This window comes from Cnephaeus nilssonii (genome assembly GCF_951640355.1).
Source record: "Cnephaeus nilssonii genome assembly, chromosome: 20".
NCBI lineage: Eukaryota > Metazoa > Chordata > Mammalia > Chiroptera > Vespertilionidae > Cnephaeus > Cnephaeus nilssonii.
The window spans coordinates 2,117,454-2,138,654 of record NC_137091.1 but is presented as its reverse complement, the minus strand read 5'-3'; the positions used below and the strand labels follow the sequence as shown (position 1 = coordinate 2,138,654).

The 21,201-nt window shown below is 53.5% G+C and overlaps 1 protein-coding gene and 1 long non-coding RNA gene across 2 annotated transcripts; both read left to right on the top strand.

The window, feature by feature from the left end:
* Window positions 1–4,957: 4,957 nt before the first annotated feature.
* Window positions 4,958–6,054, top strand: LOC307116393. The gene is made up of 3 exons (XR_013815206.1): window positions 4,958–5,003; window positions 5,592–5,624; window positions 5,971–6,054. It is a non-coding gene; the product is annotated as an uncharacterized lncRNA (long non-coding RNA).
* A 4,564-nt stretch (window positions 6,055–10,618) lies between these two features.
* Window positions 10,619–12,353, top strand: LOC307116391 (metallothionein-1E-like). Its single transcript, XM_079800313.1, has 3 exons — window positions 10,619–10,774; window positions 11,335–11,400; window positions 12,097–12,353. Exons 1-3 carry the CDS (start codon window positions 10,747–10,749, stop codon window positions 12,186–12,188), a joined length of 186 nt encoding a protein of 61 aa, XP_079656439.1. The 5' UTR covers window positions 10,619–10,746; the 3' UTR covers window positions 12,189–12,353.
* Window positions 12,354–21,201: the final 8,848 nt, after the last annotated feature.

Sequence of the window (21,201 nt, the reverse complement as noted above, 5' to 3'; positions counted from 1 at the left end):
TTCTGAGTCTGTTTTCCTTGGCGTACCCACCAGGGCTGGGTGGGGGACTGGATGGGATGGGAAGGGAAGGGAAGGGACCTGGCGGGGGACTGAAGTGCTGTTATTCCCTAACAGCCTTCAGGCAAGCCACGTGGCCTCACCAAAGGCTCTAGGGGCATTGGGGGGATACCGGTCCGCTCTGTGGTCACAGCAACGTTGATGGCACAGAAACTTCTCAATCCAGATGCTCATTCTCTGTGGTTTCCCGGACCCACTTCAGAACCTCACTGCATGGAAGGCTTGAAAAAGATGAAGTACCTTACTTGCTTGATTCTGATGTGGGCTTTAAAATCCTTGTAGAGAAGCCCTAGCCGGTTTGGCTCGGTGAATAAGAGTGTCGGCCTGCAGACTGAAGGTTCGATTCTGCCCAACTGGTGCATGCCCGGGTTGTAGGCTCGATCCCCAGTAGGGGGTGTGCAGGAAGCAGCTGATCAATGCTTCTCTCTCATCATTGATGTTTCTATCTCTCTCTCCCTCTCCCTTCCTCTCTGAAATCAATAAAGAAATATATTTAAAAAAATAAAATAAAATCATTGTAGTGAAGAAGCAGTTCTTTCCCCCTAATCCATCCCAGACCTACATTTTGGTAAATAATAATTACTATGAAATGGCGTAAAAGATCAACACAAGCCACATTTTTAGATTCAGGACATACTTTCCATGTAGAGAGAACAGATACGAGATTTTAAAACGCTGCCCACGCTCAGCGGAAGGGCGCCTTGAGCACTGGAGACAATTCACAAACGCCCCCAAAGTGTGGACCACACACCTCGAGTACCACTGTCCCCGTTCGAACGTGGCTCTGAATCTGCCAGTTCCTCCGTAGGGCAGGCTCAAACCTGGCCCTCCTCCAACATCCAGCTCCTGGCTGTTTGAAACCAGCAAAGTGCCCAGGCTTCTTTTCCCAGTTAGAGGGAGGGGTGGCTGAGAATAGTTCCCGGTGAGACACCGCCCCCCACCCCAGCCCCCAGCAGTCACCCCCCATCCCACCCCACCCCCATTAGCCTGTGCAGGGTGATGCCGGGCTCTGCAGTTCAGAAGCAGTGACTTGTAATTAATGACGACGGTTAGTGCCCCTGGCTATTTGTAGAAGGAGTTGCTATTTGATGTAAAATCAAAGAGAAAGACAAGTCACAGGGACCGGAGTCAGGACCATGCTTGCCTGCAAGGCCCTCTGCGAAAAGGGGTCTAAGAGCCAGCCTGTGCCAAGCACGTGGGTTTGGTGTCACGCGGCCTGGTTCCAGCCTGCTTTGCCACAAGTGGCATGTCCTGCCGAGTCGCTGAAACTCTCCAGCCTCCGCGCCCCCATTTGTAAAAGGGCGATCATATCTCCAAGGGAGGAATAAGCCATAGTGTCCGGCTCCAGGGTAGGCTTAATAAACGGTGGCTGTTCAGATCTGTAGGGAGCAGCTATAGGGTACAGCCTCGGACTGACCTGTGGCACAGTTTGGAGGGGAGAGCCCTCCAGCACAATTAAACTTGACCTTACAGTCCTCCCTTGTTCCTAGGTAGCTAATGGGCTGTGGGAAGTGCAGCAAGTGCTGCCAAAACAAGGCTTGAATAACAAAATAGATTTGAAACTCGAAAGAACATGTAAGCATGTTGACCACTCCCCGTGTTTTGCTTTGTGTAATCTGACTATAAAATAAAGCTTCAGCTTACAGGCTGGGTCACTGTTTCCTCATCCAGGCACAGTGATCCCACCTGGCCCCAATTGTATTCTCTTGTCCCCTCTTCTTTAATCCTTCACCACCCCTCCTCAGGTTCCCCCCTGGCTGTGCTGGATGCGGTTCAATGATCACTATGCCCATACGTGTAGAGATAATCCTTTTCCATCCCACCATGCACCTGGAGAAAGGCTCATTGGTTTAGAAGCATTACTCCAGCCCAGCCGGCCATTGTGGCTCAGATGGTTAAGTGTCCTCCCATGCACTAAAAGGCTGCCGGCTCAATTCCCAGTCAGGGCACATGCCCAGATTTTAGGCTGGATCTCCATGGGGGGGGGGGGGGGGTGTGTGTGTGCAGGAGGCAGCCAATTGATGACTCTCATTGATGTTTCTATTTCTCTCCTTTCCTCTTTCTATAAAATCAATAAAAACATTAAAAAAAAAAAAAAAAGAAGCATCACTCTGGGTTGGACATTAGGGTGGGATTAAGAATGTGCTGACCAGAGCCAGGAAGACAGAAGTCACCTCCTGTAATAAGCACCCTGGGACAAGACACTGCCCCGCGTTTGGGTGGACACCACGCCTTTCCCACCTGTCATTCATCCGCACGGGGCCAGGGAGACTGCAGGTGGAAGGGCTGAAGCTAAACCACCTGCTCCAGAAGTCACAGGCCTGAACCTGTGCTCCAGGTGGCTTCACTCCCTGGCCACAGCGAGCTGGTCTCCCTGTCACTGGCCGCTCAACCCTGCCTCTCACAAGGAGAGCCACAAGGGGTTTTCCAGAAGAGCCATTTGTGCCCCTGGCTGGAGAGATGAGAAACAGCTGAGTGTTCTTGCCACGAATGCCACTAAGCCAGGTGCCAGCATCCTCACCTTCCCTGGGAAATGTGCGTGGAGGGCAGTGGGTGAGGCCATAACGCTGCATCTGCCTGCAGCGTGTGTCCCACCTGTGTCACTTAGACCACGTGACATACCCTCTATGTGGCTCAGCCTCCTTCACTGTCAAGGGGTAACGTGAGCCACATGGGCCATAGGATTGAATGAATGTGCACAGGCACAGAACCTACATGAGCGCTGGCACGTGGCGAGTGGTCTACAATACTACCTACTTGTCTTAGGACTGTTCTACGTAGCTGGGGGGACATATGTTTGCCTCCAGATAAATAAGCCAGGGCTGGTGTGCCAGGCCGTGTGTCCCGTGTTGTCCATGAGGATGTGACCTGCAGACCAGAGTCCTTCCCTCTTCCACTGATTGTGATCGGCTCAGGAAATGTCCAGGCATGAGGAAGACGCCCTGTATCTTCCCAGAAACCCAAAGGAACCTGCCATTTGTGCTTTGAAATGATTCATATTTTCTTAAATACATTCACATGGAAAGCCGACTATTTACCACTGATAGCAAGAAACTGAATGATGGGAGACATTGGAGCTAGCCAGATGATTTCATTGTTATAATAATAATAATATAATTATATTACTATATTATAATAAATATTTCTATTATTAATCATTACGCACATCATTATGATAAATATCTATATATCTCACTTGTATTGCTGCCACAGTGGGTGAGCTGGCAGCTTGCTCTGGTTTAAATGGCTTCGAGCCTTAGAGAAGTGTTGTCAACAGACCTCAGCCGCAGGCTGGCGATCCGGGACCGTCTCCGCCTTCCCTGGGAGCCTCGCTGGATTCCACGGAGCACAGGTTCCCGCTGGGTCACCGTGGGCGAGTGGGTTAGACTCCGCGTGCTGCAATGGCCCCGTCAGCAGAAAGGGCTCCTACATAACAGAAGTGTTTCCCTTACGTGGCTGCTGTGAAAGCACAGAGAGCCGGAGTGAGGGAAGCATGGCTGCCCCTTACGAAGGGCTGTGTCATCGTCAGCCGGGGACGGGAAACACTCTTCGGGCAGTGATACTGCGGGAGGCAGGCAGGCATGAGCAGAGCAAGGACGATGGGCCGGGTACAGAAGGTGGCCAGGGCAGAGAGCCCTGGGTGTCTAGCAAAGGACAACTGTAGGGGGGACCTCACGCCCAGCATGACCTTCCCTCCCCCAGCCTATCGCTGGTCTTGAGGTTGGGACCCCTGACCTTTCCTCCCTAGAAAGAACATCGAGGCCTCAGTTGTATTTCAGCTCCGGGCCCAGAGAAGCAGCAAAACCAGACCAGCCACCCCATGGCTGCCCTCAGGCCCAGCTGCATTGGATAAGGACCCCCTGCCCTGGCGCCCGCCAATCAATCTGTGGTGCCCGTCCCTGAGTGAACACAGCTGAAAGCTGCTGAACATTCTATGAAGATCCTCCGAATCCTTCCTTAGCCAGAACTCAAGTACCCATGTTGCTGAACCCAGGTCCCTGTGACCCCACCAGTCTAACCCTGGTGCCCTGCCCGCTGCCTACACCAATATTCCAAGCCACGTCTTCCCATCACCTAAAATGATGCTTCCTCTGGGCTAGCGAGGCTGCGGACCCTCTGGGAGTGGGGGTCCCAGCAGGCTGTGGGGAGCACTAGCATTTTCTGCAAAGGACCTGGCAAATGTGTCCATGGATCCCCCAGAGGAGACTGGAAGGGTGGAAGAAGGCAGGGGCCTGTGCTAGCCAGGTGCAGTGTACCCCAGAAAGGGGGCTGTAGGCCCAATGTGGGGGGTGGGGGATGAGCAAGCAGAAGAAATGCGGCTGGGAGGCCAAGGTCCCATTGCACACGGTCCTCTGCGCACAACTCCCTCCTTTCTCCCCGCTCCTGCCCGGTCAGGGACAGGAAGCGGGGGCGGGGGGGGGGGGTGTTGCCCACGGCCTCTTTGTCTGAGGTCAGTGGCAGGGGGTCCAGGGCCGGGGGAGACGGTGAGGTCACCGGGCTGGATTCCAGTAAGAAGGCCGTGGAGATCAGGAGTGGCTGCCCCGGGTGGAAATTGGGAAGGGTCAGGCCTGAAGGCTGGATACCGTGTGCCACACGGCACACAAGCCGCTCGGCATAATCAGGGGCCAAAGGTGGGGCCCCGCGCGGTGCGCACAGAGCTCAGCGGGGCAGGTGGAACAGTGCACCCCACCCAGCCAGGTGCGCTCAGCCCAGACAAACGCTGGGAGCCGCACGGTTCCGCGGGACGGGCGCAAGGGACAGAGCCGGGGTGCAAGAGCCGGGGCGTGGCCTCTGCACCCGGGCCGCCTCTTCTGGGTAGAAAGTGAGCACGCGGGCTCCTGGGCGCCACCACGCGGTGCACCAGCGCAAGTGCCTCTTCTCCTCTTGCTTTGGACCAACTGCCTCATCTCTGCTGGAAATGGACCCCAACTGCTCCTGCCCAACTGGTAAGGACCCCCGGCTCTGGACCTCAGGAGGCCCCTTCCTCACCCTGAGGCGAGAGGAGGGAGTATTTGGAGCTTGAGAGGAAGCAGACTCCTGAGAGAGAGAGAGAGAGAGAGAGAGAGAGAGAGAGAGCAGCTTCTGTGCTTTCTCCCTGGCCAAGCGCCCTCATCCTGTTCGAGCATTTGCAGCCTCCCAGTGGTTCCTGTTGGAGAGGCCTGAGGTTCGAGGTTGTCCTGCTCCACATCATCAGGTGGTCGGGGGCTGCTGGCCCAGGACTCTAAGTTGTCCCTGCTGGTTGGAGGCAGGGAACAGTGTGTCTTCTGGGCTGAGGACAGAAGGTCCTGGCCCCCAGACTCAGCCTAACTGAACTGGGCCTGGAGCCTGGGACTATCCCTGGGGGTAAACACAAGGGAGGGCCCCGCCCTCTCTAGCAGAAGGGCGGAGAAGGTGGGGAAGGGCAGCATCTGTTCCGTGTGGGACAGGCGTTCCCGGGCTGGCCCCTGCCCAGGGGAGGGGGTGGGAGCCGAGTCGAGGGACTGCTGTCTCTCCTGCGTCACGCATCTCACTGCCTGTCTTCCTCCTCCTCGCAGGTGGCTCCTGCAAATGCACCTCCTGCAAGAAGAGTGAGTGAGGGCCCTTCCCTGGGAAGCTGGGGGCTGGGGAGTGTGAGGAGGGAGCCCTGAGCTGGTTGGGAGCGGATAGATCAGGAGAATTGGTCTTCCTTTGCCCCTGGGAAGCTGTCACTGCCTCTGCAGGCTCTCTGCCCTGCCCTGTCCTGGGCTCGGATGGGGCAGGCCAGCTTTCTCCTGGTGAAACGCAAACCCTAGTGGTCTTACTAACTGTTTCTCCATAGAGCATGCTCTTTTGTTCTCATGGTCCTTTGAAGCCCAGGGCTGTGCCAGGCCTGCTGTTGGGCAGGGAGGGGCCTGGTAGTCATCTCTGACCCCTCATTTTCCCTGCTGTCCCCAGGCTGCTGCTCATGCTGCCCCACGGGCTGTGCCCATTGTACCCAAGGCTGCATCTGCGAGGGAGCGTTGGACAAGTGCAGCTGCTGTGCGTGAAGTGTGGGGGGCAGGGGGGGGGGAAGAGCCTGCTCCCCGATGTAACCAGAGCAACATGTTCAAACCCGCTTTTTTTTTTTCAGTCCACCCTGACCCGTTGGCCACATTCTCTTGCCTGTGAAACATGTGAAAGATAAGAAAAGTGGCTGAGTTTGCGCTGACTCTGGTTTCTTTCCTGTGCAACACGAGGAAGGAATGTTGTGCCCACAGGGCTGGGTTGGAGACTGGGCTAGATCTTCAGAGAGCTGAGTGCTAGATGGAACAGTTAGTCTCCCAAAAAGTGAGCGCCTTAAGGCAGGGAGGGGATGTCACTGAGGGGCATCTGCTGTCAGTGCAAGAGCCTCAGGCACACACTGTGCAGGTCGCTTTCTTCTGAAGCGCTGGGGGAGGACCACTTTGTAGTTTGTAACACTCACGGATATGACTGTGGTCAAATAAAGTGAATTACTAAGAAAAGTTTGCACTGGCCGGTTTGGCTCAGTAGATGGAGTGTGGGCCTGTGGACTGAAGGGTCCCGGGTTTGATTCTGATCAAGGGCACATGCTCGGGTGGTGGGCATCCCCAGTGGGGGGCGTGCAGGAGGCAGCCAATCAATGATTCTCTCTCATCACTGATGTTTCAATCTCTCTTTCCCTCTTCCTTCCACTCTGAAATCAATAAAAACATTTTAAAAAAGAAAACATTTGAAAGGAAAGTATACAAACCCATTTTGTCATTCAACACATGTAATTGCAATCCTATATAATAAAAGCCTAATATGCTAAGTGTCCAGTCGTCCGTTCAACTAATCAAAGCGTAATATGCTAATGATTTGCTAAGGCCTCTCAACTGCTCACTATGACGTGCACTGACCACCAGGTGCATGCTCTGACCAGTAGGTTAGCTTGCTGCTGGGGTCCAGCCAATCAGGACTGAGCGAGACAGGCCAGACACACTCTGGAGCCCTCCCACAGTCCCTCCCTGGCTGGCCAACCTCCCACATCCCACCCCAGCCCCCATCGTGCACTGGTGGGGTCCCTCGGCCTGGCCTGTGAACTCTTGCAATCCAGGCTGAGGAACCCCCTTCGAGTGCATGAATTTCGTGCACCGGGCCTCTAGTAAATATATGAAGAACCAATAAGAAAGTTAGATATTTACAAACGCTGTGCGCATTTCCACCAAAAGTGTGCACTGAGCACTTGAAAACAAGTCGTGAACGGCCAGGTGCGTGGAGCACACAGCCTGGGAGCCATGCACCCCCTCCCCGATATCCCCACAGGGAACCATCGTCCTTGCCCAGTGTCTCTGACAGGGCATCTGCCACCCCCCTGAGAGCTCCCAGTGTGGTTTGGCTTTGAATCTCAGGAAGTCCCTCCCGAGTCAGACAGATATCGGCTCCCCCCCCCCCCCCAAATCCAGCCCTTGGCTACGTGAAGCCGCAGAGTGACTAGGGATGTGGAGAGAACTGCAGGGAGGTGCCCGGGGAGAGCCTTTGCTCAGCGGGGGGGGCGGGTGCCTGAGCACTCCCAGGTGAAGGGCCTCGTGTCTGCCCAGGCGGGGTGCTGGCGGGCTCTGCCCTTCAGCGGGCGGGCTGCTCATTAGACAGGCGTGAGGCCTAAGGGACTTGTAATTAATGACAACGGTTGGCCCTGCTGGCTGTTGGTGGAGAGAGTTGCTATTTGATGTAAAAATCAAAGAGGAAGTCAAGTCCAAGTCCCGTGGACCGGAGTCAGGACCGTGCTTGCCCGCAGGTGCCCTGGGTGACGGGGCTCTCAGCAGCCAGCCTGTGCGAGGCACCCTGGTTCACAGCCCACTGTGCCACTCCCTGGCCGTGTGACCGGGAGAAGGCCTTTTCCCCGTCTGCCGAAAGGAAATTATCTCTCCATCTGAGGAGTAAGTGATCGTGTCCCGGCTCCAGGCCAGGGCAGAGCAAACAGAGGCTGTGATGATCACTATGCCCACACTGACATTCCCTTGGAGAGAATCCTTTTAACTGCCAGCATGCTCCTGGAGAAAGGCTCCTTGGTTTTGAAGCCTTTGCTCAGGGTCAGAGGCTAGAGATGGCATTAGAACCTGGCTGATCCCGTGCCAGGCGGAGTGTGGGTGGCCGGCAATGACCCCCTGGGACGTGATGTCTCGGGGTGTTCCATCCGCCTCTCGTTATTCAGAGCTGGGAGAGGCCTTTGAGACAGTCCTGTTGTGCTCCTGGCTTGAGAGATGGCGAACAGGCTACGCACAGGGACCTGATTGCCACTCTGCTCCTCCCGCTGCCTCTGGCCAGGTGTGCGGGTCCTCCTCCTTCATGTGATGCCACATGCTGGGTGTGTCGGGGGGGAGGGCATGATGCTGCGGGCAGCGGCGTGAGTGCCAACCCCAGCTGTGTCACCGGTCGCTGGGTGTCATTACCTGTCTGTGGTCAGTCCCCTCCCCTGTGAAAAGGGAAAATAATAGTGTCTGGCTCTTAGGATTGAATGATCTCATACATGCAAAGAATGTAGAAGGATGCCGGGCACACTGTGAGTAACCTATAACATAGAACCTACAATCTAGAGCCTGCTCCCCGATGTAACCAGAGCAACACGTTCGAACCCGCTTTTTTTTTTTTTTTTTTTCAGTCCACCCTGACCCGTTGGCCACATTCTCTTGCCTGTGAAACATGTGAAAGATAAGAAAAGTGGCTGAGTTTGCGCTGACTCTGGCTTCTTTCCTGTGCAACACAAGGAAGGAATGTTGTGCCCACAGGGCTGGGTTGGAGACTGGGCTAGATCTTCAGAGAGCTGAGTGCTAGATGGAACAGTTAGTCTCCCAAAAAGTGAGCGCCTTAAGGCAGGAAGGGGATGTCACTGAGGGGCATCTGCTGTCAGTGCAAGAGCCTCAGGCACACGCTGGTTTGGCTCAGTAGATGGAGTGTGGGCCTGTGGACTGAAGGGTCTCGGGTTTGATTCCCGGTCAGGGCACATGCCCTTGTGGTGGGCTTGACCTCCAGTGGGGGCATGCAGAAGGCAGCCAATCAATGATTCTCTCTCATCACTGATGTTTCAATCTCTCTCTCCCTCTCTGAAATCAATAAAAACATATGTTAAAAAAAGGAAAAGTTTGAGAGGACAGTGTACAAAACCCATTTTGTCATCCAACACATGTAATTGCAATAAACATATGAAGAACCAATGTATAGTATCATCGTAGCCTAGGAGACGGGTTTCTACCTGCAGACAAGCACACCAGGCCCGCGGTGCCTTGCCCTGTCCCTATCAACCACGTGACCACGAAACCAGTGGCCCGAGGAGGGGAGCCTCTCTCCCACCGAGGAGGATCGGCATCGCCACGTACAGCAGGAGCCAGACAGGCCGTGTCCCTCACAGGCACTGAAGGGCTCACCATTTCGCTATCCCCTGCACTATTTGTGTACTTGATTTTTAAACCCTTCCTATTTCCTTGACTATATTTCTATGAAAGGCAAACTTTTTACCACGACCGAAAATGAGAATCAGTTTACTTCCAGACATAGAAGGGAGCCACAAAGTCACACAGACGTGTATTCCTTTTGTAGGTACCACGTGGTCACCCCCAGGATTCGGCTGACACAGAGAGGTGGTGAAGGACATACCCCTGGGCCGAAGGGAAGGTTCTTTCTCTTTCCTCTGGCAAGTGAGGGAGTCAGATCAGGGCGCCACTTCCCAGCACCCAGCCGGGCTGTTTACGAACTCCCTGTGCCCAGGGTAGTCCTGGGATTTCCCTTCAGAGTTGGTAGGGTTTAAAGAGTGAAGGTGATTAAGCAAGACTGGCACAGACTAACCCTTATGTAATTGTCAGGAACACCGAAAGGGAAATAACATTATTTCTTGCTTGTTATTGATGCCAGGTCAGCCTAGTGCCTAAAAAGGATCCCTTCCTTGGGGGGCCTGGGGGTGGGTGGGAGATTGCATCCCATGCTTTGGGAGCCTCCATCCTGGAGTGGGGTGGCCCCGCGAGGCTGAGCAAACCCTGGAAAGTTTAGGCAAAGGAGGACCAAGACAATACGCCTATTCGCGGCTGTAGTGGGGAGAATGAGGAAAGGGGGAAGGGGTCGCTCAGCGCTCCGGCCGGCGTAGCTGTAAACAGGAAACAAGGACGGAGGGACCTCTGTGCGGGGGGAGGGGCAGGGGAGCAGGGGGTGAGGCAGGGGCAGGCAGTGCGGGGGTGAAGGTCACATCCAGCACGTTTCTGCACACAACTCCGGGCCTCCAGCCAAGTCAGGGGAGTGAGCACAGGCTGCTTTGCACCCGGGCTCAGAAAAGGGTGAACAAGAAGGCAAAGAGGAGGGGCGGGGGGGGGGGGGAGACTTCTAGGGCTCAGGGGCTGAGTTCCTGGAACTCCGGGAACAGGGTGGCTGCCCCCTGGGGGTCATTGGAGGGCCGGGGAGCTGGGACACCGTGTGCCCCAAGCTCCTCCACGTGATCTGGCGCCAAAGGTGCAGCCCGCACGGTGCGCACGGAGGCCAAGGGCCCCAGGGAAGCAGTGCGCACGGCCCGGCCCAGGGCGCTGCGGGCGGCACGGAGCCGGCGGGCGGGCGGGGTGCAAGGCCGGGGCGGGGCCGCTGCGCCCGGGCCGCCTCTCCTGGGCCATAAAACCAGCGCGCGGGCTCCTCCACGCCACCACGCGCCGGACAAGAACGAGCGCCCTGTCTTCTCTCGCTTTGGGATCTCCAGCCTCACCTCTGATCGAAATGGACCCCAACTGCTCCTGCGCCACTGGTGAGCACCCCGGCACTGGGCCTTCGATGCCCTTTCCCTGGCACAGGACGGGGTCCTTGGGGTGGAGCAGGGGGTGCCTGGCTGATGGCTGTGGTGGATCCTGTACTCGGTCAGTGCGTCCTTCCTAGCCTAGCGGCTGAGAGCATTTCCCGTCGCCCTTTGCCTCTGTTTTAGAGTTGAGGGTCCCGAGGCTCAAAGCTGCTGTTTTCCAGGTCGACCAGTGGGTCAGGGGGGTTTGCTGGACTGGGACCAGTGTTCTGTGCAGGACTTGATGGGCGGAGGGGACGTTGCCTGTTTGCAGTTCAGGATATAGGATCCTGGCCCCAGCCCCAGTCTGTCTGGGCTGTGTCTGGAGCCTGGGACCTCCCTTTGGGGTAAAGCAGGAGGGTCCTACCTTCCTGGGAGAAAAAGAGAGTGACTTTAACTTCCCCGAGTGGGAAAGGCGCTCCCAGTCTGCCTCCGGACCGAGGAGGGGCAGGGAGGGGCAGGGAGGGGCGGCCGACTGGATGCCGCCTCTCCTGAATCAGGCATCTCACTGCTCATCTTTCTCCTCCTCGCAGGTGGCTCCTGCGCCTGCGCCGGCTCCTGCAAATGCAAAGAGTGCAAATGCACCTCCTGCAAGAAGAGTGAGTGAGGGCCCTTCCCTGGGAAGCTGGGGCTGGACTAAGGCAGGAGGGAGCCCAGAGCTCAGCAGGCACCCGCGGACCAATGGCCCCGCATCTCTACCCCACGTCCCCAGCCACTGGATCGGAACCAGAGCCGAGAGAGCCGTGGGGTCCAACCTCTCCTTCCAGAACGGGACACTGAGGTCCAGGGCCGTCAGCAAATAGTGTCAGGGATGGAGCCCCAGCTAGAACCTGTCTCCTGACGATGGAGCCTTCTGGCCCCTCTAGTGTCCTGACCCTTGATGCACCTGAGCGTGGTCTCTCCCACCTGCGGGTGCAGCCCTTTCCCAGAGCTTTCCGGTCCCTCCTGGGCACTGCTGGGGCCGGGGTTTGCCCCTCCCTCATCGTGAGGACTTTCCTCACTTCATTGTATGGTCCTAGGAGGCCGGGCGTCTTCCACTGCCTTCCCCCCTACCCTCCCTCTACCCCAGGCCCTGGCACTGCCTCTTTAAGCTTTCTGACCTGTCTGGGCTCAGGATGGCAGGGCAGCCCTTTCCTACGGGGTGGGACCTTTCCCAAAGGTTCTAACCATTGTCTCAGGACAGCACCTGCCATCTGAAACTCGTTGGGGGTGTGGGGTAGCTTGTGCCAGGCCTGCTGTTGGGCAGGGAGGTGCCCGTAATGTGTGCTGACTTCTCCCTCTGCCCTTCCTCCCAGGCTGCTGCACCTGCTGCCCCGTGGGCTGTGCCAAGTGCGCCCAGGGCTGCGTCTGCAAAGGAGCCTCCGACAAGTGCAGCTGCTGTGCGTGATGCGTGATGCGTGACGCGTGACGCGGGGAGAGCCTGCCTGGATGTAAATAGAGAAATGTCTACAAACCTGCATTTTCGGATATTTTTTCATAAACCCTGACCCAGTTGCTATGTCCCTTTTTGTATGGAATATTTGAATGACAATAAACGTTTCGAGACTCTCTGGCTCCGTGTTCCTTATGGTGTTCTGCGAATGTGGGACTTGGTTCTCCACTGGGCTGTGAGGGGGCGGGGGGGGGGGCGTCGGCACAGGAAGTGGGGCGGGTGAAATGGGGCAGATGAGTCGCTTCCTGCTGTCTGGCCTGCCGTTGGCTGTCTCTCCTCTACCCCCTTCTAGAATGAACTGGTCCCTGTCCTTTTAGTGTATCTGTGCCACTGTGTGTATTGGTTTGGTAGCCACTGTTAACGAAAAAAAAACATTGAAACCTGTAAAGAATTTTAGTGAGTTTATTTGAGCCAAACTGTCGACATATGCCGGGAAGCAGAACCTCAATGAATTGAGATTATGCTCCGGAGAATGCAGGGTTACATCTATATTTATACATCGAAATCAAAGGAAAGGGACGTAGGTGAGTTACATAAAATCCATTGGTGACCGATTAGGGAGGTGGGACAAAGCAAAGCGGGGAAACCTCTGGGATAGGGTGAAAAGCGAAATGATGGACACGTGCTTCTCTTACAGAGATGGATACAGGATACTTTAACGTAATTAACAGTTGACAATTAACTTGATAACAATAACAATGAGGGAATGTCCGGGTGCCTGTTTGTTGTGCCCTGAGGGGTCCGGGGTAAAAAGGAAGTTACAAGTTACCCAGACATCTCACAGACATCTCACAGATATGTTATCTTAGAGGCAAAAAGGCAAATGGGCTCGGTAAGGAAGATCTAAGTTGATCTTTGTCAGGGAAAATATCAGCCTAGGAATGACTGCCCACTATAACCTGTTTGTAGTTAAATATTTAATTTTCAGACCATCTTTTGTGGTTATTTCAGGTCTCTGAGTTTTCAAGACCGCCACACAGGCCTCCCCTGAGCTTGTCAGGTTAGCAGGTAGCTCCTTTAGTTCACACCACCTATGCTGCACCTACTGTCTACACAGGCAGTGGGCTGTCCGTGGAGAGGTGCCTCGAAGCTCAGACTGCTGGGGAGAGACGTTTACCGACCAGGAGAAACAAAATGGCTAAGACAGGATGTGCTGGGTGGGCCTGAGTGGAGAGACCTTGGCACTGAGATCTGAGTGCTGGGAGGGGAACGGGGGCGGAGGGGGAGGTGGCGGGCGGAGAAGGCCAGCATGTCTGGGCCAGTGTGTGAGGGGTGTAGCTCAAGTTCCCTTTGGAGAGGGGAGCAGAGACCACGTGCCTCATTCATCGGAATGACTCCCCGCCTGGTTCCGCAGCTGAATCACGGCGGGGTGGAAAGGGCCCAAGCCACCACCCTGCACCCCCCCCCCCCCGCCAGCCCCAGCCTGATTTCTGAGATGTACGATGGGCTAGTGGGGAGGGGGGGGGCTGTATTTTTTTTAAAATATATTTTTATTGATTTCAGAGAGGAAGGGAGAGATAGAAACATCAATGATGAGAATCATTGACCGGCTGCCTCCTGCACGCTCCCCACCGGGGATCTAGCCCACAACCCGGGCATGTGCCCTGACCGGGAATCGAACCGAGACCTCCCGGTTCATAGGTTGATGCTCACCCACTGAGCCACACCGCCGGGCAGGGACCTGTATATTTAACCAGTACCTAAGGTTGCAGCCCACGGACACGCTCACACGGAGTCGTTTGGTGAAATGAAGGGTTTCTGCAGGGAGTGTTCTACCCCAGCGGGTCTTTGAAGCCATCGCCCCGCCTGTGGCTGCGGGAACCTGGAGGGACCGGGTTCCTGGTGGGGCAGGCAGGCTTGCTATGACAAGAGGCTTCGTAGAGAGCGGACTAGCTGAGAGGATGTCCCACGCCCCCTTGGGGGCTGGCACTGTGAAAACCGCCGCGGGATCGCCCGGCTGCGCCCCAGCCTGGCACGGACCTCGTGGGCTCGAGCAGGAGCGGGACATGGCACCGTCCTGTTCGCAAGTCCCCGTGCCAAGGTCACAAACGTGCCCACAGTTTGCTCTTTCGCAACGTTCCCCTCAGGAACTGCAGCTGCCCAGCCTCTCCAGAGAAGGGGACGTGATGTTTCCATTGCCCCGACAGACAGTCACGGACTTGCGGTGTTTTATTTCCCAGCCACGTGTGAAGCGACAGCCTCACTCTGCCCCAAGCCCTGGCTCCCCAAGGGGTGGGCGGGCACGGCCATTATGGGTGACTGTTGGAGAGATTCATCTACAATGATATTTTTCTGACTTCATGTGGCTGCACCAGAACGCCTTGTGTAACTCCAGGAGTTAATGCCTGGCTTCACTGGAAGGCAGTTAACTGCGTCGTCTCCGGAGCCAGGCCTGGCCAGAAGCAGAGCTCCACTGCTTAGGCAAGTTCTGTGGCCTGTCTGTGCCTCATATTTCCCATCTTGAAAATGGGTACAATAATAGTGCCTGCTCCACAGGGCTGTTGTGAGGTTACGTGTGTCTAGCACAGTCTCTGGCACATACTAGGTACTTAGTGAATGCTAGTTCCCTCTCGGCCAGGCACGGTGCCTGACAATCAGTAGGCGATCCGTAAGTGCTCTGTACTTGACTCCAGGAACATTTATTGGACCCCTACTGTATGTACATCATTGTGCTGAGCACACAGAGAGCCCACAACCCGGGCATGTGCCCTGACCGAGAATCGAACCGAGACCTCCCGGTTCATAGGTTGATGCTCACCCACTGAGCCACACCGCCGGGCAGGGACCTGTATATTTAACCAGTACCTAACACATACACAAGATCCAATCTCTTTGCTGGAGGAGGACTTTTTTCAAATCCCCGTGGGATTCAGGGAGCATTTCTTTATCATTTCTAGATGCAGCTGCTGAGCTGGGGCAGAGAGTGAGCGAACTTTTCTGCCTCTGGAGAACAGCTCCATCCACACTGACTCTGGGCTCGGCAGCTAAGGCAGAGGTGTGGAAGCCCGGGGAAGAGGGTGCGAGTCAGTCTGCCCAGGCCAGGAGAAAATCCTATCCATCCATCCATCCATCCATCCATCCATTCATCCATCCATCCATCCATCCATCCATCCATCCATTCACATGGTCCCTTTTTGGCCAGACTGATTAGAGCATTGGTGGTGAGTGGGCTAGCAAAGGGAACCTCAGCCAATCAGATAGTCCCCTTTGGAATTCAAGTGTGGGCTAGAATGAGTTCCAAGGACATTTGTCACAGGCACATGCCCCGACCGGATTCTTTGGGCCCTGAGTCCAGGCCTGTGGATCCTGCACCTCAACCCTATGGCATTTCCTTGCTCCTGCCCCCTTTCCATGCTCGGCCCCCAGTCCCTCACCTTTACCCTTCCAACAAGTGATCCTCAGCTCAGACCCACTGCTTGGAGCCAAGGAGTCCAGAGAAGATGGGGCACAGGGCTCCCCCAGGGCTTCAAGGACCACCCGGGGGGTCTGAGACGGAAGGCAGACCAGGACAGCGCCGGGATCTCACCTCCCGTCCCGGGCCGCGTTGCTTCTTGCCTGGGCCTGTGGGACGCGCCCTGGGTGAGGTTTTCTTTGGGTAATGAGGTGTTTCCTGCCTGCCCTTGGTGGGGGGCCGTGGGGAGGCTTGCGACTCTCAGGCCTGGGAAACTCACTTTTCCAAGTTTGTGCCACTCAGATGCGGTTCCTCAGAGCCTTGCAGGTCACAGGGTGTGGGGCCTGGTACAGATGAACAATCAAGGTCAACTCCCCAAAGGCCAGCTCTCCTGGAGGGAACCTGCTCCAAGAGCGCATGTGCACAAGGCCCTGGGCCCCACCGCCTCTCCCTGCAGCGCGCCCACGCCCACCCTGCAGGAGGGAAGAGTAGGAGGAAAGGCTTGGAGATGGAAGGACAGCCTGTGTGATCATTTCCCAGACCAGGTGGAGCCATAGAAGGTTCAGGGGCAAGGGAACCGTGGGATTGGGGCTGTTCCATCATTCATTCCTGGGCACCGCCCCTGCACTGGGCCTGTGACAAGCACTGGTCAACACAAATGAATTGTGCATTCATGCACACGAGTACATACACTTACTATAAATTATAATATAGGGGACACACAGAAAAAAATAACACAATTTAGAAACAACAACAAAATATGCAATACTCTTTGTTGTACGTGATACTGTCCCTATAGTCTATTGATTTTTCACAGAATGCATTCGTAGATTGTTGCTAAACTGTTGTAACCAGTCTATCTACAGTTGGCAATTGCCGAATGAGTGTAGTTCCAATATGATGAACGCAGATTCATATTTTTGCTTTCATTAGTAAGACAAAAGCCACATATGATCTCTGTTGCATAGTCATTTATTTATTTATTTTACTTACTTATTTTTTTAAAGAGAGAGAGGAAGGGAGAGGGAGAGAGAAACATCCATCAGCTGCCTCCTATACATCTCCTGCTGGTGATGGAGCCTGCAACCTAGGCATTTGCCCTGACCTGGAATCGAACCAGTGACCTCTTGGTGCATGGGATGGTGTTCAACCACTGAGCCACACTGGCCAGGGCTATTTACTTATTTATACAACCCTTTCAAAATGTAGAATCACTCTTGGGCCATTCACAGACAAGGCTTGGGCCCAATTTAGCCCATAGGCTATTATGTACTGATCCTTGATCCGTGCTTTTGAGATTGTTTACATGTACCCTATCTGACTGATGGAAACGCTATGTAATAGGGTATCTCTTTCCAGCTCTGTGTCAGTGACATCACACGGACAGCTTGAGATTGGGCAGTACTTACCCTCTCTAAGTGGGCAGACCCTGAAGAGCAGGGCTTGATTTATTGTTTGTAGATTGTCCAGACTTAAGAAAGTGAGGCACTAACTGTTGATAATGCAGATTAAACCTGAAATGTGTAACCATTACATTATAAATAGCACCAAAAATTGAGGGTTAGGGTTATTGATTTTTTTTTAGAGAGAGGAAAAAGGAGAAGGATAGAAACATAGATCAGCTGCCTTCTGCACGCCCCCTACTGGGGATCAAGCCTGCAACCCCGGCATGTGCCCTGACTGGGAATCAAACTGTGATCGCCTGGTTCCTGGATCCATGCTTAACCACTGAGCGATACCTGAGGGCTGAAATACCCAGGTTTTTAAAAAAGATTCTATGGAAGCTTAAAAGCATTGACTTTCCTTACTGGGTGTTTTCTGCCACCTGGTGGTCATTTCATTTATTGCAATCTACGGGAAACCCGCCCCTTCCCATTCAGTTTCACTTGTCAATCACCTGCAATCAAAAGGTTAAGACAACCAGGCTTGCTTTCCTCAGATGCTAGAAAGCAGTTCCAAGCTCACAGCTAGGACAGCGTGAGAGGTACACAGAGAGGCCCTGGGAAGCAGTTTGGAGTTAGCATGAGCTGGTATCCACAATGTCCTGCCCATTTTCCTCGGGCCTTAGTTTGAATTTTTAGTGCACTAACTTTGCTCCCACCTTTTCTACTGTTTCTATGACTACAGGTCCTGTTAGAACTGTGTTTATAATTTATGATCAAATGCATTTGAATTTATTTTGAGAAAAATTTTCATAGACTTGGGGATAATTACACACATTTAGAGTGCCATTAAATGAGGGTATATTGTATTAAAACAGTGTTTTTCAAATTTATCGGGGATTAGAAATAGACAAAGTGATGCCATAGGCCTAAGGCTGCTCCCCCCACACACACTCCCAGAGACTGTTCACAGCAAGGAGGTCTGGGAATCTCAGTGTCATGGTGTCAGAGCTGTTGCTATGGTGACTCGGTGTTCTGGCTGACCTTGAGGATGGTGAATATCCCCAAGACTCAGTTTCCAGGCTTGTGCTACCTCCTGTCCATCTGATTCCAGATATGATAGTTATTCAGAGCCCAGTCTTGGACAGAAGCCAAGTTCTGTACCTGTTATTAATATGTATAATATTTAATAGCAATAATGATGATGGTTCAAGAAGCTTTGAGAGAATTCAAAGGAGGGCAGCCAGGACTTTGGACCATTCCCTACACAGCACCCAGATAGAACATGCCACTCCTCTGATTCAAACCCTCCAGTGGCTCCTCATTTCTCTTGGAGTAAAAGCTAAAGTCCTTACATTGGTTCATAAGGCCAACATCACTCCCTCCCACCAGCTATGTCTGCCTAATCCTGCTCCTCAGGGCCGTCAGGAATGTTCTGCCTCTGGCCTTTGCACCTTGTTTCCTGTGCCTTGGATGCTGTCAGTGGCTCCCTTCCTCACCTCCAGGTCTTCACTCCGTCCCCACCCCTTTGGGAACTCACCCCAGCCCCCTTCCCAGTTTTATTTCCTTCCCGAGCACCTGCTGTTACCTACCCCCTGTCTCCCCTAACAGAATGTGCATTACATGAGGGCTTTTTAATGAAAAAATTCTTGTTTACTGCAGATAGTCAATGGCAGGGTATATACATAAGAAATAAGTAAGACAAGACACACTTGCAAAATAGAGATCTCTCTCTTTGGAAATAGGAACAGTATTGGAAGGAGACCATTCACAAGCCGTGATGTAGCTACTATAAAGGATAGTATAATTATGGTAACAAATGTTCAATCATTTTTACTTAGCCCAGGAAGTAATAGCATAATCTCACATCTTGGTTTTATAGGCTCAGATGAGATCTGACCTATACTTCTTCATTTCTTCTGCTTGTTACCTTACGATTCATTCAGTCAAGGAGAACAGTGAAGGGCAGCTACAGAGTAATTGCCTTGGGTTTCAGAACAACCACCTTGGGGAATAAGTGGCGAGAAATGAACTGTGGTTGCTGCGATGGCTTTGATAAAAACAAGAATCAAATCATTGACGGTCCTGGATCAGTATTAGATGTGGCATCCAAAGGCCTGGGACAAGCCCTGTCTGCTACTTACTGGGCATGTCACTATGGGCCAGTCCCAGTGCCCAGAACGGTGCCTGGCACATAGTAGGTGCTCAGTGAAGAAGATGCCGGAGTTGGCAGTGCGCCCACAGAAGCACTGGGAGCAGAGACCCCTCTTTGCAAAAATAGATTGCAATGGGTCTTCCCTGGATGTTGCTGGCTGGTGAGATAAGCCAAAGCAAGATAAGGTTTGCACACACTATAGTTTCAGGAAATGCTTCCCGTGTCCAGGAATATTACAGAACCACACCCCACCAAGCCAGGGCCACATATCGGACCTGGCCCAGCCCCACGATGCCACGCCACCGTTAACCCAGTTTGGACCCAAAGCTGGGGGTGCCAATTCTATTTGAGAACTTCAGGCTCTGCCTTCCAGCATAGTTGATAATTTGGGGGCTGGAGCCTCCATTCTGGCCTTTCCGTCAAGCAGTATATTTTCAACGAACACTGACTGAGCGCCCCCTGGTGGACATAAAGCGGAACACCCCAGGCTGCTGAGTCTGGTGAAAGTTACAGACTATTGCAATGCCCTGCGGTGCCTGGGAATAGGGCGGGGGTGGTGGTGTTGAGGGGAAGAGAGGCGGGGGGCGACTGGCAGCTTTGTTCTGGAGGGTCAGAGAAGCCTCTACTCAATTCTAGAGTATTGTGGCAACAGGCTTTCCAGAAACAAGCACAGTTAACACCTAGTGAGTGCCTACTATGTGCAGGATTCTGCTCTAAGACCTTACACATGTATTAACTAATTTAATTCTTAGAACAACACTTCATGATCGATTATTATTATCCCTACCAGAGCATCCACAGTGTGAAAGAGGTAATCCCCCCAATGTAAACTGGGGTGTTCTCGGGTACCGTCACCACAAAAGGGGGATGAATGGTGGAAAGCCCCAAAGCCACCCATGTCCGCTGTTCGTGGCCACACTTGTTTGCTGATCATTTTCTCCTGTGTTTTCAGAGAAGGGTTAAGTCCTCTGATTTCTAAGAGTGGGAATGACTCTTTCTTCCTTCACTCTTGGGGACACTTTTGTCACTTAAGGTTGGGTTTGTATTCCCCCCACCCCTCCTGAATCTCCAGCTGCAAATACATTTAATAGTCAACGACAACAGAGCCCCTGACAGATGGGCCTCGAAACAGATGGCTCCACTGAAAGGCTGTGATTGAAAACGGAGGCTAATGTGAGCCACTCAAGAGGATGGGGCTCGTGAAGGCAGTTTCTACAGAACTTTCTACATATTCCACCCCCCCCCCCAAGTTCCTTCGATACACTTTTCATCCGCAGATGAGCCTTCCAATTTTTTGAAACATCTGGAACATTGAAAAGGAAGAGAGAGAAACCCTGGGGCTTTGTCCATCAAACTCACTTTTCTTCCGGCAGATTCAGCACCAGTGACAAATTGCGCAATTGGACACAAACAACGCTGATAGATGTTTTTAAACAGCAGCATGGGAGATGTGTGGGATGGGTGTTCCCCCACTCAATAGTCAGTGTGTTTAATAACAAACAGAACAACCAGATGTTGAAGAACTCCTACCATCTTCACAATGTTGTCTCATGGTTAACTGCTGCCGAATAAATGAGAACAGGGTTTCATTCCAGGCCCAGTTCAGAAAGTTGGCGGTCCAGTCCGTTTCCCTGGACAGTTGTTACGGTTCTCGGAGGCTTTCAGGTCCATCTCTGGACTTTCCTGGGCCAGAGAACACTCGCCTTGGCGTCAGAAGCCTTGCTTGCAGGCCCTGGGCTGCCACCACTCCCCGGTGTCTCCCTGGGTAACTCACTGAACCCTCCACAGGTTTGGTTTCCCCACAGGGCACATGAGGATAATCAGCCCTGCCCTGCCTACTCCTAGCTAACGCGAGGTTCAAGTGTAATATTAGATGTGAATCACTTTTTATAATAATTATTATTTTTTTACTTGTCACCTGAGGATATTTTTTCCATTGCTTTTTCAGAGACAGTGGAAGAGAGGGAAGAAGGAGAGAGAGAGAGAGAAACATTGATATGAGACACACCAATTGGTCCCACCCCCATGCCCTGCATGTGC

Bases quoted from the DNA above. Each gene is read 5' to 3' on its own strand.
- LOC307116391 (XM_079800313.1), top strand. From the start codon at position 10,747: ATGGACCCCAACTGCTCCTGCGCCACTG. The intron at 10,775-11,334 runs GTGAGCACCCCG...TCCTCCTCGCAG, and splicing joins CAACTGCTCCTGCGCCACTG to GTGGCTCCTGCGCCTGCGCC. The intron at 11,401-12,096 runs GTGAGTGAGGGC...CCTTCCTCCCAG, and splicing joins ATGCACCTCCTGCAAGAAGA to GCTGCTGCACCTGCTGCCCC.